At 40.8% G+C, this 17,091-nt stretch overlaps 1 protein-coding gene across 1 annotated transcript in view; it reads right to left on the bottom strand.

The window, feature by feature from the left end:
• Nucleotides 1-13,603, bottom strand: part of rasal2 (RAS protein activator like 2) — a 318,544-nt gene extending 304,941 nt beyond the window's left edge. The window contains exon 1 of the mRNA XM_055641981.1: nucleotides 13,164-13,603. Coding sequence (XP_055497956.1) covers nucleotides 13,164-13,296 — 133 coding nt within the window. The 5' untranslated portion in view covers nucleotides 13,297-13,603. The remainder of the gene's footprint in view (nucleotides 1-13,163) is intronic.
• Nucleotides 13,604-17,091: the final 3,488 nt, after the last annotated feature.

Raw genomic sequence — 17,091 nt, forward strand, 5'->3', positions numbered from 1 at the left:
AGCATTCTACAGTACAAGAGTTATCAACACAAGAAAAATAGAAACTGGATCTCCTAATTCTGCTCTATTCTCACCTCAGCCACACCACCACAAAATGACATCACTCCATGGGATGATGACATATAGTATTGTTACACCAAGCAGTTCTTCAGATTTCCATTTTTTAGTGCAAAATTATACTTTGCAATTTGTTGTCAATTGCAGTTTAAGAGCCCAAAGAAGACATTAACATTATTTTTTTTTTTTAAATCACAACACACATAACAAAATCCATATTGAAATTATCACTCTAGATAATTTTCCATCTTGCAGATAGATATCATCTGCCAATTCAAGTTGTCCACGTGGATGGTCCATTCTACTACAAATATACGCCTTATTTATTTTATTGGCAGTCCATCATATCCCTACAGGGCTATTTGTGCTTGCTGATTACCAGTCTTATTTATACTCTGTGTGATTACACATTAGCAAACTAAATCTTTCTTTGTGTACCTTGTAGTATGCTTAGTATGATATAGCACAATATTTTTGTCTCCTGCTATCTAACATGCTCTCTTTTTTTTACCATATTCCTCTGCATGTTGATGCCCATTCTCATGCTAGTTTGGCTTAAACCCTCGTGTACACAAATGAGCTGTCCCACAAGACATCAGTCTCAAAAGCAATCTAAAACTTTGTTTTCCCCAATAGTCTCAAGCTACCTCATGGAACCTGAATGATGAATTCAATGTCACCCACAAACCCCTGCTCGGCTTGTTGCACTATGCTTATCAACACAAGCCTTGAGTTTTTGGACACACGTATAAAAAGCATTTTCCCACAATAAAGAACAATTGCCACAGCCAAAATCATTCCCTAAGCTATTTTCACAGTCAGATGATTGAAACCAAATAATTTATTAAAATTGCAAGCAGCAATGAATCAGAGCAGATTCCTCTCAATGATGACAACTCTCTGCCAATAAAATGTCCAGCAATCTCCACAGTGCACAGGACAACATCAGTCACAAATCTACCCAATGAAATCTAAATCAGCCACCTTTTAAAGTTGTAGATCAAAACTTTATGATCAGAGTACACAACCCAAACTGGCAAGCATCATCAACTAACCCAGTTACCATTTCAAAGATTTATCAGACAGGATCTCAAAGTCTGAAAGCAATACCACAACTCTTTTATAAAATATAAATGGAAATTACTTCCCCCCCACTCCACACCAAAGTAAAATATATCACAATTCTTACAATATCACAAATTTCCATTGCAAAACAATGTCTGGCAAACAAGCCTCTAATTATTTAGGTCTGAATTATTCACTTCTTTAAATATGAGGATTAATGCTTAATTTTGTATATTTCACTATCATTACATTACAGTTGGCCTTTGAAGCTAAATGATGACTTCTAAATTGCACAGGACGTTTTTGGTGCAGGGAGAGAAGAGCAATTAAGTATTCTTTACCACGGTAAACAGTGACATATAAAAGTGGTACTTAAAAATTCACAGTAAAGTTAATCAGGTCACATTTTAGACTGAAAATTTCCAATTAAAAAAGTTTGAAATCTTTAAATCTATATTTCTCTTTTGCATTTGCTGATCGCAAGTCATCACCAATTTACTGCTTTCTAAGCATAAGGAAAATCAATTCAGACGTTTTACAAATGACGAGTTATCTTCAGATTTATTTTTCCCAGTAAGTTATTTGACCTCCTGAGAATTCTAGGTACTTCAAAAGAAATAGCTAAAAGCTATCATGTTTACAAATCTTTGTTTTTCCCCCCAAGATTTAAGCCAATTTCGCAAGACTATGGAAGAAATGTCCAAGTATGTGGAAATAATGTCAAGTGATGCCTCACTACAGCAACACAGCATGAGACAAATGAGACTTCTTACACACAAGTGCCTTGTTGCTGAAGGCAGCTGCCTTGAGAAATAGATGTGCTATAGCTTGAAAACATGTGATGTGGAATTTTTTTCTCTCCATATTAACTGCCTCTCCTTTTATGCTCGATCCTTCATGCTTTAGCCATCCCTGAATGCTCACAGACCCCCCAAACTGGATCTGAAACTGGCCGGGGCCCAAAACAATTCTCTCAGTGATACCAGATAAGAACCTGGAATCTACACAGAACCTTTCCAAAACAGAAGAATTCCAATCAAGACAAATGCGCCATCATTTGACAAATACATCAACTTACTAAAGCTCAGATTAAAGTTTCTTGCTATATCTAATGGTATGAAGACATTCACGATAGGAACAAAATGTTAATGAGAGCACCAAGTTCAGTCAAGTCTCATCTGTAGTCATTAAAACGCAACACTGACATCATTCACCGGAGTAAATATTTGCGACTTGCGGTTTCCTGGCAACAATTATTCAACACGCGAACATGCCAGACTATTTTCGATATCAGTGTTAAAGGCAGCAGTTTGACACAATATTGAGCATGATTAAACAATGTGATGAAAGTATCTCAACAGGATTGCAAATTAAGCCAAACCATGCTGAAAGGATGGTTTTAAAGCAAGGCCACCGATACAAAACTGGCAGGATCCAACCACTTGTCAGGTCATCTCCAGTAGCAAAAAAAAAATCAACATCCTTGGAACTGGGTCAGGGTTACATTTTAAACCCATGCAGAATGATTGTATATTATTCCAAAAAGGGGAGCTAAAGGGGTTATAAAACAGATTTATCAACACTGAGCAGCATCAATTATACTAATTTATGTCCAAATATCCACAAAATGTTTTGAAGAGACAGCAACATCATAGCGTGAGTGATGAAAGCAAGAATCTGCTCTGATATACAGCAACTATTTTGCTCAATGCATTGGACTTCTCAAATGCCACCAGGCCAAATATGAAGTATCCCTATAACTTCAGGGGGCTCTACGGTTCGGGAAGCGTCACCAAAGTTTCCTCTGAAATTGGTGCTGTCGAGATTATGAAACCTCCGTGAAGGTTGAGAAATTCAATCAGTGGATTTGGCACAAGAAGAATTTAAACTGCCGAGTTGAAAAATGTAGACAAGCATCTTGTCATGAAGTGACAATAGAAATGTGCCAAGTTTACAACTGCGACAATTCAAGGATCAGGTCTGAGGGTTTGATTCTTATTTTTCTCTATTTATGCAATATCAGTTTTCAAATGTCTCCATTCGTTGGTAATCACAAAATGGTAACACAATTTCTGTGATTTATTTCCAGGTAATTAGTTACACCACTTAATTAAATTTTAACAGTTTAGTATTAACACAGGTGGGAGGCAAGTTCATTATTTCTCAATGGTGAGTTAGAGGTTAACGTCTGGCCAGGTTAACAAAAGAACCTGGTTCATTTTGATGCCTCTCAGATAATAAGTAGCCTGATAGTCCACACAGAAATCAGATGTAGGACTGTGTCCTGGACAGTGTTGTAAAACAGAGACACCTACATCGTTTCCTGTAAATAGAGACACAGGTAGACATTTCACATACATAGAAACATAGAAAATAGGTGCAGGAGTAGGCCATTCGGCCCTTCGAGCCTGCACCGCCATTCAATATGATCATGGATGATCATCCAACATCATACTGCCTTCATCAGTCTGGGTAAGGAGTACAGGAGTTTGGACAACATGTTGCAACTGCACAAATCATTGCCGAGACCACACTGGGAATATTGTGTACAGTTCTGGTCCCCAACAATATGAATTAACTCACGAAGCAGGAAAGGGTGCAGAAATGATTCACAACGATTCACAAGACAGGAAGGCTTGTGATTCAAGGTTGGCATGGATGAGTTGGGCCAATGGGTCTGTTTCTGTGCAATATAACGCTACTTCTAAAGATGGAGAGTGAAGACTCAATGAGTGATAAGCACATTGTACAAAGAGTTCTTCAAATAATCTTCATCTTGGACACAAAAAAAAAATTCCTTTTACTGCACCCGAAGACAGAGGCAAGGATAGGCAGAATGAAGTGTTCACACCATAACTTAACAATTCCTTGCTTGTTCAAATCCCAACAGAATGCATAGTATAACAATGCATCAACGGCATGCAAAAATATTCAAAGAAATTATAAAGCATTCCAGAAGTAAATTTCTGATGGTCTTTCAAATACCACCTATAAACATATACAAGGTATGTTTTAAAACGTACTGACTTTGTAAAGATGAAATTTTAATTTAAATAATCATTCTTATTCTATATTATCACTGAAATAGCACCTTATCAAATAAGCAAAACTATCAAAATCCAGGAATAAGCTTAACTCTTGACTTTAGGAGAGTGCACAATATCATTCAACTGAACGCATACCAACAAAATAAAAAAAGTTAAAACATATCCTTGTTTTACACCTTATAAAAATTATTTTATACTTTTACATATTCACGACTTCAAAATTAAAAAATGGTATGATTAAAAGGAGTGCATAAATCAAGTAAACATTTCCTAAAGATTTCAATGAATACAAACATAATTTCATCCATTTTTTGCTGAATTATACATTGAACTGAGAATCAGGAATTAAATATATCAAGCAACAATGTTGTTAATTCTAAACGTTTCTAGGTGTTTACACGTTTGTATTCATGGATAGGGTTTGGGAAACATTTTTATATCACAATTGCATAAGTTATCTTGTAACAATGGAATAATATGGACAGTAAATCACCAAGAAGTGACTGCCCATTGGTTTCTCCATTTAATGGTGAATTCTGCTCATTAGGATCTTATCCCTATCCCAAAATTATCAAAGGATCCGATTTGTTTCATTGTGCAGGACATTTCCACTTCATTTTCTTTCAATATTAAAGCTAATTCCAGCCATGCCAAAGCAATGACTGAACTAGCTGAACAAAAGTATCATTGAAGACTCTGTCTCAGCTGAGAGTCACACAGCTGAGAATGCATAACTCACCAAACCATTTCCTGATACAGTCATTGACAAACTGGAAGCAGTGATTCTATGACCACAACACACGCACAAACGCAGCAGCTACTTCAAGTGCTCCAGACATCCAACACTTATGATTCCATTATGACAAAGCTTTGTGAAGAATTTCAACTCTGTCAAGTTGTGAATGCTGTTTTCTCCTTTGACAAACGGTTGACAGTGGTTCAACAGACATCAAAAATAAAAATCCCAGTGAATTCAAACAAATTCGCTACCGGTAACTTTGTAATCATTGAGATGGTCACTTTGGTTATATTGCCCATCTCTGTCACTTCAATTTGTTTTGGCATAACCCTGATCTCAACTCTTCTTTGCTGAATTTCTTTTGCTCACTCATCAACTTGAGACTTAATTGTTCCAATATACTCCTCGCCAACCTCCAAGATTCAACAAATCTATTCCACTATTCAACAAATGATATGCAACATTATCCAATCGGCCGCATAGCAGAAGCATCCACGGCGCAGGGCTGGAAACTGGAAGTATCCTGAGCTAATTCTGCTATACTACCATCATCTATTGCGACAAGTGATGGCTTCCACTGATTGTCACTGGAAGCTTGCGTCCTTTTCAGGACGGACGATGATAGCGAGGCCAACATTTGTAACAAGATGGGCACGAAAAGAAGATTATCCACTCCATGCCCAATTGTCTTGTTCGTGACCTAATATAGATTTTAAATTTTACTCTTGAAATTCCTCCAAGATGCCATCCCACAATTCTAGGATCATTTCCAGTAGCGGGAAAATCAGTGGAGGACCCGTACCAATTTCAAACTTCCATGTTTCGCCAGTTCTATGTCTAACTTAATTTACCAAATCTTTGGTTATAATGCTTTATACTTACTTCCATGCTGCAGAATCTATTTTACTTTTAAAGGACAGGCAACAACAAGTGTACAAGTAGCCCAACAACAAATAACAGGATATATTATTTTCACCAACAGGTGAACTTGCAATTCTGAAAATAATAATGCCTTTTACATCTTTAGGATATTCAATGTCTTACTACTTATGGAAGATACCAAACAGGACATTTTACTTTCCCACACAAGGCCTCCTGGCCATGGTCAAAACCATTAAAGACAGGTAAGTATGCAGTATGCAGACATAAGGAACAGCAGATGCTGGAATCTTGAGCAAATCGCAAAGTGCTGGAGGAGCTCAGCAGGTCAGCATCTGTGGAGAAAATGGACAGGCAGTTTTCTTCAGACCCTGCAAGTAGAATGGTCCTTCTGAACGCATGAATCCCCATCTATGACAGGCCCTGAAATTTTCCTGCTTTCTTGGTTGTATCAGAATTGCAAATTGTTGCAGAATTTGTATGTTTCTGGAGAAACAGCATAAATAACATATATAACTAACAATAAGTAGTCCAATGAGATAACTAAATTACGAATAATGAGTTCAAATGACTCACCTTTAGGTTCAATTGCTTCCCTGCCCCTAGTTCCTAAATTCAACCATCTGCTCTGAACATAAATTTCACAATATTCCCAAAGTTTCCGAAGTAATTCCCAAATTGGGCAGTACTGTGGCACAGCTGTGGAGTTGATGCCTTGCAGCGCCCGAGACCCACATTCAATCCTGATTATCGGTTCTGTCTGTACGGAGTTTGTATGTTCTCCCAGTGACCTGCATGGATTTTCTCCAGATACTCCAGTTTCTGCCCACACTCCAAAGACATACAGATTTGTAGGTTAATTGGCTTTGGAAAATAGTAAATTATCCCTAATGTGTGGGATAATTTTAGTGTACATGGATCGCGGGTCAGTACGGACTCAGTGGGCCGAAGGGTTGTTTTTGCACTGTATCTCTAAACTAATGATGAATTGAAAATAATTTGGGTCAATTGCATGATTTCCAGTCATTTCTGCTAATCGTGCAATCTCCCAGGATCCCCAGATTTTTACTTAATCGCATTCACAACTGCTCCAGCCGCGACTCACAAACTTTACTGAATAGCAATCGTCCATTAATTAAAAGGATTTGAGCAAGAAGACCCATGCAGATTGTTTTCTGAGTGCTATCTGTATATTTTGCTGACAGGGAAGAAAGAGGAGGTTGGAGGGATTTACTTCAAATTGGAGAATTTAATGCTGATACCATTGGGCTGTGGGCATGCGGGCTCACTCTGGCAGTGGGAGAGGTCAAGGATAGAAAAGTCATGCGTAGGAAGGAACTGCGAATGCTGGTTTACAGAAAAGTCATTATGGGGCTAGAAAGGGGAGTTAAAATGGCTAGCAACTGGGCGTTCCAGCAGGCCTTGGCAGATAGAATGTAAATGTTTGACGAAACAGTTGCCTACTCTATGCTTGATTACGCCAATGTATGGAAGATCACATTGGAAGCAGCGAATGCAATAGAATAGTTTGGAAAAGATGGAAATAGGCCCGGCCCCGCATGCAAGTGGGACAAGTGTAGCTAGGACATTGTTGGTCAGTGGGGGCAATTTTCAATTCAATTCATTTGAAACTTGCCCACACCGGCCAACAATGTCCCAGCTACACTTGTCCCACTTGCATGTGCTTGGTCCATATCCCTCCAAACCTGTCATATCCATGTATCTGTCTGTTTGTTAAACAATGATGTAGGAGTGATTCATGCTTAGGCTAGTTATTGTTAGCATATTCATTTCCAAGCATCAACAACAGTGCCCTCCATAATATTTAGGATAAAAACTCAGAATTTATTTATTTGCTTCAATACTCCACAATACATGCCCAGGCCATAACCCCCCCACCACTGTGTTTCACAGATGAGGTGGTGTGCTTTGGATCTTGGGCAGTTCCTTCTCTCCTCCATACTTTGCTCTTGCCATCACTCTGATATAAGTTAATCTTCGTCTCATCTGTCCACAAGACCTTTTTCCAGAACTGTGGTTGCTCTTTTAAGTACTTCTTGGCAAACTGTAACCTGGCCATCCTATTTTTGCAGCTAACCAGTGGTTTGCATCTTGCAGTGTAGCCTCTGTATTTCAGTTCATGAGGTCGTCCGCGGACAGAGGTCATTGACAAATCCACACCTGACTCCTGAAGACTGTTTCTGATCTGTCAGACAGGTGTTTGGGGATGTTTCTTTATTATAGAGAGAATTCTTCTGTAATCAGCTGTGGAGGTCTTCCTTGGCCTGCCAGTCCCTTTGTGATTAGTAAGCTCACCAGTGCTCTCTTTCTTCTTAAGGATGTTCCAAACAGTTGATTTTGGTAAGCCTAAGGTTTGGCCGATGTCTCTAACAGTTTTATTCTTGTTTCTCAGTCTCATAATGGCTTCTTTGACTTTCATTGGCACAACTTTGGTCCTCCTGGTGATACACAGCAATAAAAGTTTCCAAAGATGATGGAAAGACTGGAGGAAAGACTAGGTGCTGAGAGCTCTCTTATACCTGCATTAAGGTGGCATTTAAACACACCTGAGCAATTACAAACACCTGTGAAGCCATGTGTCCCAAACATTATGGTGCCCTGAAATGGGGGGGGGGGGGGGTATAAGCACTGCTGTAATTTCTATGGGGTGAAACCAAAATGTATAAAAATACCCTTTAATAAAATCTGACAATGTGCACTTTAATCACGTGTGATTTTTTTTCTATTACAAATCTCAAATTGTGGAGTACAGAGGCAAATGATGTGCACTGTATATAGGTATGTTACAAAACCTACCCGAATCGTCGATGAGAATCTGCCCCCAGGCCGTGTGTGTGATTTTGGCGCTGTTTAGAGGGGGCGGGTTTAAAACGCGATTTTTACTAGGCTGTTGCAATCGAAAATGTTCAGCCTAGTAAATCATTAACGGAAAATCGCTGAAAGACCCCGTCGAAAAGGTATTATTAGTTTTTATGGCCTTGTATAATAGTTATAGTAGTTTAAAAACCACTCTCTCAGCCCGCGACCTCTCGCAGCCCCAGGGTTTTATAAAGCAAACAATTAAAGGTATGTACCTTATTTTTACATTAAAAGGGGCTTCTTAAGAACCCTGTATATAAAGTTTTCTATAGCGAATAGTTCATTTTGGGCTCTTTATATCCCGCAGTATTTTTCTGGGCATTTGAGGGCACAAATCCACTGCAATGTAAACGTTCTAAACTAGCGCGTTCACAGGAACCCACTAGAAAGCCGATTTAAATTGACTTTAATTTACAGCAATTGAACACTAACTTCCTTCCATTTGGCCTATAAATTGATGTAAATGAGATTTAAAAATCATGTTTTATCGTAAATTATTTGTGAATATTATTTGGACACTTAGGCTATTTAAAAATGTTAATCATTTATTAAGAAATGGATAGATGTTTAGATCTAGTAATTGAAGTTTGAAATTAGCTACAATTGGGTAACTAACTAATTATATGCATTAATTTCAGGTCCTCCAAGTAAGATTATTTTATATTTGTTTCAGAATGGTTCAATCTATGATAACTGAAAATTTCATTCAGTTCTCTTCATTTTTAAGAAAGTTATGGGCTTTTGACTGTCCTCGATCACAGCTTTTTTGTTATGTCCATAGAAAATCAATAGGGAACAAGATGCTAATTTCCGGGTATGAAAATGGCCATAACTTTTTTATTACTTGAGATATGAAAGTGAATTAGGTGTCAAATTAAACTTATTGTTGTGCTTTATCTGATGGGATAAATTGCAGACTTGATTTTTTAAATCTCAAAATTTTGTAACATTGCTACTGTATATTTCAAAGACCCAAAAATTTTGACTGGAATCGATGAGTTGCTGATGGACACAATTTGGTGGCAGGTATGCCAGGTTTAGTACAAGTACAATGCAGCAATATAGCTAGCCTCTTCTGTTATTCCTTGCTTTTGACACAGCTTAAGTTTGGTTAAATGCAGCACTCTTAGGTAAAAAACAATTCAGGGATGGAGAGGAAGAAAATGTGCTTGGCCTCAAATATTTGTATTCCATTTCACTCCCAACATTGCCCACAAACTGAAAGGCACTTTGAATACATATCTCAAGGGGTACACTGTATACAACTTCTCAAGCTGGCACTCCAACTGTGCTGCTACAATAATCACTCGGCAATTCCCAATTTCAGGATCATTTATCATACATAAATAGTATAGGACAAAAGCATTCTGTCACAGTCTGTTCCCTTCATAAAAGACCACCCGGAAAGGGCAACACCAGGATCAGAATTGGACTGCACGAGCCAGTGCAAACCAATTGCTAGGCACATGCAAGCAGAAGACAATCCTCAATATGCAACACAAATAGGTATGATGCTACATCCAAAGTAAATCCCTGAGGTTTTAATGATTACTGAAGTGACTAATCAGGCAGCTTGAAGCTAAGCAGCAGGAGTATGTGTAAAATAGCGTGGCTGGTTCACACTGGCCTCCTTGCCACGGCAGAGTTAATCATAAATCTGCATTTATCCAGCAAGCATTCATTTGTGCTCGTCTCAGACAAGCAGATGGGTGGAGGTTACTTAAAACTCCTCTCTGCTATTGACTATTTTCTCAGTGGCTCAGATCCCATTCGTGAGAAGAAAAATTTCAATAACAAAGAATTCAAAAAAGGCACTTTAGTCTTTTGTTTATGGGCTAGGCAACTAAAGGATGTACACATGTTGAAAAATTGTCATCTAAGTCAGCTGGAGTTGAGTCAGCATGACTTCAAACTTATTACGGTGCCAGAAGATGAACTCATGCTACATCCATGGCTTAGTGTAACTCAGATGGATTTCAAAAGGTCAGCCAAGTCTCACCTTACCCATGTTCTTCTCGAATTCACCCTTCCTCATTCTTTTCTCAATGAGTGGTTCCTCATCGGAAAGTGATATACTGGAACTCTGCACAAACTATATTCCCTTACTTTAGGGAATTTTTTTACTTTAGAGATTTTTTTTTTACTTTAGAGACACAGCATGGAACTGGGCCCCTTCAGCCCATTGGTCGCTCATTCACATTCGTTCTATGTTCTCCCGGTCTCCCATCTATTGACTACACTTTAGGGGCATTTTACAGAGGCCAACTAACTTGCAAACCAGCAGGACCATGGGAGGAAACCAGGACATCCAAAGGAAACCCACACAATCAAAGGGAGAAAGTAAATTCCACAAAGACAGTATCGAGGTCAGGATAAAACCCACGTCTCTGGTACTGTGAGGCAGCAGTTCTCCCAACTCTACCACCCCTGTGTTGTGCCAGAGCACATTGTAAAACATTCTTAAAGGATTGGACAGGCTAGATCCAGGAAAAATGGTCCCGATGTTGCGAGAGTCCAGAACTGGGGGTCACAGTTTAAGAATATAGGGTAGGCCATTTAGGACTGAGATGAGGAAAAACGTCTTCACCCAGAGCTGTGAATCTGTGGAATTCTCTGCCACAAAAGGCAGTGGGGGCCAATTCACTGGATGTTTTCAAGAGTTAGATTTAGCTCTTAGGGCTAAAGGAATATGGGGAAAAAGCAGGAATGGGGTACTGAGTTTAGATGATCAGCCATGAACATATTGAATTGCAGTGCTGGCTCGAAGGGCCAAATGGCTTACTCCTGCACTTATTTGTTTATGTTTCTAATAGTTTATAGACATACAAAGACCCACAAAGCTATTCTTTGTGAACCCCGCCAATTTGCATGTACAGTTACCAGCAAATCTCTCGATGCAATTCAAATCCGGTTTGCCAACCAATTTTCTTCTCCCTCATCTGCTGACACTATATTCAATTGGTGTACCTATTACCATGGTTGAACACAACCAATTCAACCAGAAATTGAATATGGAATAATGCGGCTCTGTATAGCATCTTAATGACACTTTTAGTGAACGTACTGGAGAGCCCCTCCAATTTTCCAGGCCACAAAATGACAGCTAGTCCACACCATTTGCTTTTCTCAGATTAAGTTATAAATTCCAAAATTTCACCAGAGAAATATCCCATCTTTTTGTGCCCTATTTTATTTGTGTAACTCTCTTGCACTGACAAAACCAAAACTGAGAAATTCTCCAGTTCCAAGACACTTGCCTCATAATTCACCTTGCATTAAGACACCCGATTTTCTTCTCTCTTGCAAACGTAATCTTCATGAACAAAAAGGCAGAATACTTTTTTTCACATTGTGACTGGTATTCATTGACATCATCTTCTGCTTTAGCCATGTTAACAATGCATGAACATAAAGCACAATGCTTAAACAGTGACGATGAACAGTTGAACATAAGACAGATCCATCATTGCTGAACAACTGCACACATTTAATCACAATTTCTTCATTATAATCAAAATTAATACAATGCCATATTGGAATAAAGAAAGGCAAAGTCCCTTTGTCCCTGATTGCAAGCAAAGTTGAAACTAACCAATATTTCCTAAATTCATTAGTACCTTGTGTAAACACATTGAACTGTGTATACTTTGTTCAGACACATTGTTGTTTCTTGCAATCAAAACGTATTTATTTGTTTTGCAAATAACAAACGAAATAATTTAAAACATTTTAATTTACAAAACAAGTTAACAAACAATAAATAGACTGTCGCTATTTACATTAGAGAAATAATATCAGTACAAGCCTGTATGTTAAAAACTTAACTGTTTGCATCAGTGAAACAAGATAAGCAGTGCAAGGCTTGCAGTTAAAAAAAACTTCACCCCACGAATATACTATTGCGAAGAATACATGTTTGATGTGCTAATTTGACCAGGTGTGGTTTAGTGACAACGACAAGAGAAAAACTATTAACGCACAGATATCCCAAGTTTCAGAATACAGTGAATTCAATAGAAGGTTATAAAGTTAGTTTGGTCACTTCCTGTTCTTGTTTCCTATCCCTTTCATGTGGTTGTTTCCCCTTCTGTTTCGCCGTATTTCCCCAACTCGTTCCTCAATCATTCACAGTCTCGTACGAGTTCTGCCAGCTCGCTCTTCGGTGAACGGCGCCCATCACCGTCCGGTTCCCACCATCACACGAGTTTATCAGCCAAAAAGTCAACGGCCTACGTCTCTCCCCACTGCCCCACCAAATAAATGGCCTTCGTTCTAAACTCAAAATACTGACCTTTCGCTCCAAATCCCCCAATAAATTCCCACCGCCAACACCACCCCAGACCCGTCTACTAACAACACTCCAGCCTCCGCCCCGACACCTATGCCTGGCCCACCGCACCGTCCATCCTGCCCTGATTCTCACCCCATCCACTGTCCCTTCATTACCCCCCCCCCCCTTCCCTTCCCCTTCCTCCTCACCCATTGCCCCCTCTTACCGTGCACTCGGATCCAGCCCTGCTGCTGACAGACAGACTCCAGTAAGATCCGTTCCACCGGGTCCAGCGCGGATTCCTCCATCCCGGGAGCTGGGAGCAGCTCCGGCCGCCCCGCTCCATCCTGCGCTTCCATGCCGGCTGCCACCCCGCCGATGCCGGCTCGCCCGATCACACTACACAGCCTCCGGGCCACCACCAGCACCAGTGCCCGGGGTCTCAGCAGCCCTTCCCTTCCCAACCCTCCGCTTTCAATAGAACGCCACAAAAACCAGAAGGGAGGAAAAAGTAAGAGACCGAGCAGGAATAAAAATCAATCCGATCGGAGCAGGAGCAGGAGCAGGACACGAACCGCTGCCGACATCGGCGCCAGAGCTACTGCACGCAGCGAGCCATGGCAACAGGCGCTGCAATCGTCGTCAGATCCATCGCACCGAGCCACAGCCCTGTAATCACACCCAGAGTCATCGACCTCTACCGCAGATCACAAGATAACACCCGACCGTGGATTCCAGCAAACACCAGACCGCAGACCCCAAGACGACACCTAACGGCTAACCGCAGATCCCGCAATCACACCCAGAGCCGCCGACCCCAACCGCAGAGCCCACAATCACAGGAAGGGTCATCGACCACAAGTACAGAGCACAAGATAATACCCAACAGCAATCCCCGTTACAACAAGCGCCCATGACCCCCTACTACTGATCCTCTAATCACACCCAACCATATATCCCAGTAACACACAGAGCCATCAACCCCAACCACACATCCCACAATCACACCCAGAACCTTCAACGTCAACTGAGCACCCTTCACCCACCCCACACACACAGCAAACCACAGATCCATCAACTCCAAGCACAAATCCCACACTCTCACCAAGAGCCCTTGCCTGCAACTTCAACCCCCCCACCCCCCACCCCCACACACACATCAAGTCCAGCCGTGGACCCCACTGTCACACGCAGAGCTATTGACCCCAACCATAGATCCCAGTCACAAGAAGAAACTTTGACCCCAACCAAAGATCTCACATTCACACACAACCATTGATCCCACATTCACAGTCAACTCCAACAACAGATCACACATTCACACGCAGAACCATCGACCCCACCCACAAATCCCAGTCATAATCTGACTCCTGGAGCCCAAATATATATCTTAGTCCAGTTATAAGGCAATCTTAGATGTCTGAAAGGCTCTGCTGCACAGATATGGCACGCGCATGTGCACATCCACACAGACTGCACTCAGATAAGGCATAATCTGCCTGGTTAGCATGCAAAACATTTTTAATACTTTCTCTCACTGCACGTGACAATAATAAACCAATTGCAATCTCTTCAAAAGTCCCTTGCTTCACCCCCCCCCAACACCCCCTCCTTCTATCAGTCCCTTTCCCTAACTGCCTCCATCAATCTCCTTTTCTCCCCTAATATCCCCTCCTCCTCAGTTTCCTCCCCTTCACACCTTCTCCATCTTGAATCCGAGTCATCTTCACTCCCTGCACTTTCTTCCCTTTTAATACCCCTTTCAGTTCTTTCCTTTTTTCATCCTTGTCTAGCTCCTTCCCTTTGTACTACCTCCTCAGTTCAGTCCTCTTCACTCACCATCCTCTCACAGCTCTTTCCCCTTCATATCCCAACCCGTTTAACGTCATCTGCTTTACTCGTCCCTTCCAGCTACCTCTTCCTTCAGATCCGCTTCTCTTCCTCCACTATCGCTGCTGCCCCTTCACATTCAACTCTCTCTTCCATCACAAAACTCTTCCTTTCTTGTGTCCTTCACCTAGCTCACGTCCTTCGATTTCCACCCTGCTCCCTTACCTTTCACTCGCCAATCCCTCTTGGTTTCTTTCCCATTCACTTGCCAACCCCTTTGCTCTCCCCCACCACAAACTCCCTGCACTCTCTGGCTCTCAGCTGCTCCTCCCTACCAAAGTGAGATTGGCCCTTCGTCACCGATTATCTGTCCAGAGTTACTTCCCAATTATTGATCTTCCTTCCCAACCTCCAGCAGTCATGCATAATCACGTTAACTTGGAAGTCCCCCAGAAAATCTTCGATCAATGACAACTGATTCCCTTACAGTCAATATCTCAGACTCTTCGTGTATTAGTTGGATATGTGACAGATACAGGGAGGGTAGTGTATGTGCCAGAATCAATAATTCTGGGAGACCTTGGAAAATCAATTGAGTATAGGCACCTGCCTCTAATCGCAGAATTTAGGGAGAGAGTAGGCTGTTTTGTTCTGGATGCTGTCAAGCTTCCTAAGTTTTGCTAGAACCCACACCTATACGAACAAGTATTCCAAACATACCCTAGACTCGTGCCTTTGGAAAGATTTCCAAAAAATTAGAAATTGAATATAGACAATAGACAATAGAGGACAGAATTGAATTGTTTGTTGCAGGATAATCCTCCTGTGAACTGTTCCTGCAGCCACAGGATTTAATTGTTTGGCCCAATTAAGCTCCTGATCAATAATTATGCACAATGTGGAATTTTGCAATGATAATGCTCTTGATTGACAACAAGAGACAAATAAACTCCCTCGAAAATTATCGTTAGGTGGCTCCTGTCTACTATAAACACTACTTGCTAATTAATCAGCCAATTTCTTAATATTGCATGGTTGTTTGCATGTTGGCTTCAGCTGTTTCATTACCTGAGGGGTTGAAAGTATAATTAATTATTGTATAACCATTATAGACTAACTCTATTTCTTGTGATAAAGAACATTTAATCAATAAAGTTGTTGAAGATGGCTGAGCCTCGGATAAAATACTGATGTACCTGATGTGTGTCTGAGATGACTAGCTCCCAGCAACAAAATACATTTTCTTTTGTATTAGGCAAGGCTTTGGTGGGGGAGAGTTTTAGAAACATAGAAAATAGGTGCAGGAGAAGGCCATTCGGCCCTTCGTGCCAGCACAGCCATTCATTGTGATCATGGCTGATCGTCCCCTATCAATAACCCGTGCCCCTAGAGCTCTATCTAACTCTCTCTTAAATCCATCCAGTGATTTGGCCTCCACTGTCCTCCATTCCATAAATTCACAACTCTCTGGGTGAAAATGTTTTTACTCACCTCAGTCTTAAATGACCTCCCCTTTATTCTAAGACTGTGGCCCCTGGTTCTGGACTCATTGGGAACATTTTCCCTGCATCTAGCTTGTCCAGTCCTTGTATAATTTTATATGTTTCTATAAGAACCCTTCATCCTTCTAAACTCTAGTGAATACGAGCCTAGTCTTTTCAATCTTTCCTCATGACAGTCCTGCCATACCAGGGATCAATCTCGTGAACCTATGCTGCACTGCCTCAATCACAAGGATATCCTTCCTCAAAATAGGAGACCAAAACTGTACACAATACTCCAGATGTGGTCTCACCAGAGCCCTATACAACTGCAGAAGAACCTCTTTACTCCGATACTGAAATGTTCTTGTTTTCTTCCTGATGGCCATTGATCTATAGTTCACAAAGGATCTTCGATGCCGGCTTCAAACGTATGTTTGACATGAAGGGCATGAAGTGTAAACTCACCCGCTCATGTTTGGGTCGAAGCTGTAATGCCACTTGGAGCTGATTAAACCTAAAGTAAATAATTTGAGCAGGTTATTGGTCAGTGAGTTCCCTTTAATGGGCACGTCTGTCATCAGTTTTCTGCCTTTGGGAGAGCAGAGGAATTAGTCAAAATGGATTTATCTACACGTTGGAGATGGCTTTAGATAAACTATGTTTCACATTGTCAAGTTGATGCCTGTGCTTTCTCATTCCTGAGGCCTCTCAACTGAAAGTGGAGCCAGTTTTGGAGCACATCTTCAGTACATGTTTGAGTCCATAGCTGCCATAGCCAGTGCTGCTGACCATTTCTTGATGTTATCTGGAGTGAACTGATCTGGCTGGTGAGAGGAGGAG

This window comes from Leucoraja erinacea, chromosome 10 (assembly GCF_028641065.1).
Source record: "Leucoraja erinacea ecotype New England chromosome 10, Leri_hhj_1, whole genome shotgun sequence".
NCBI classification, from domain to species: Eukaryota; Metazoa; Chordata; class Chondrichthyes; order Rajiformes; family Rajidae; genus Leucoraja; species Leucoraja erinaceus.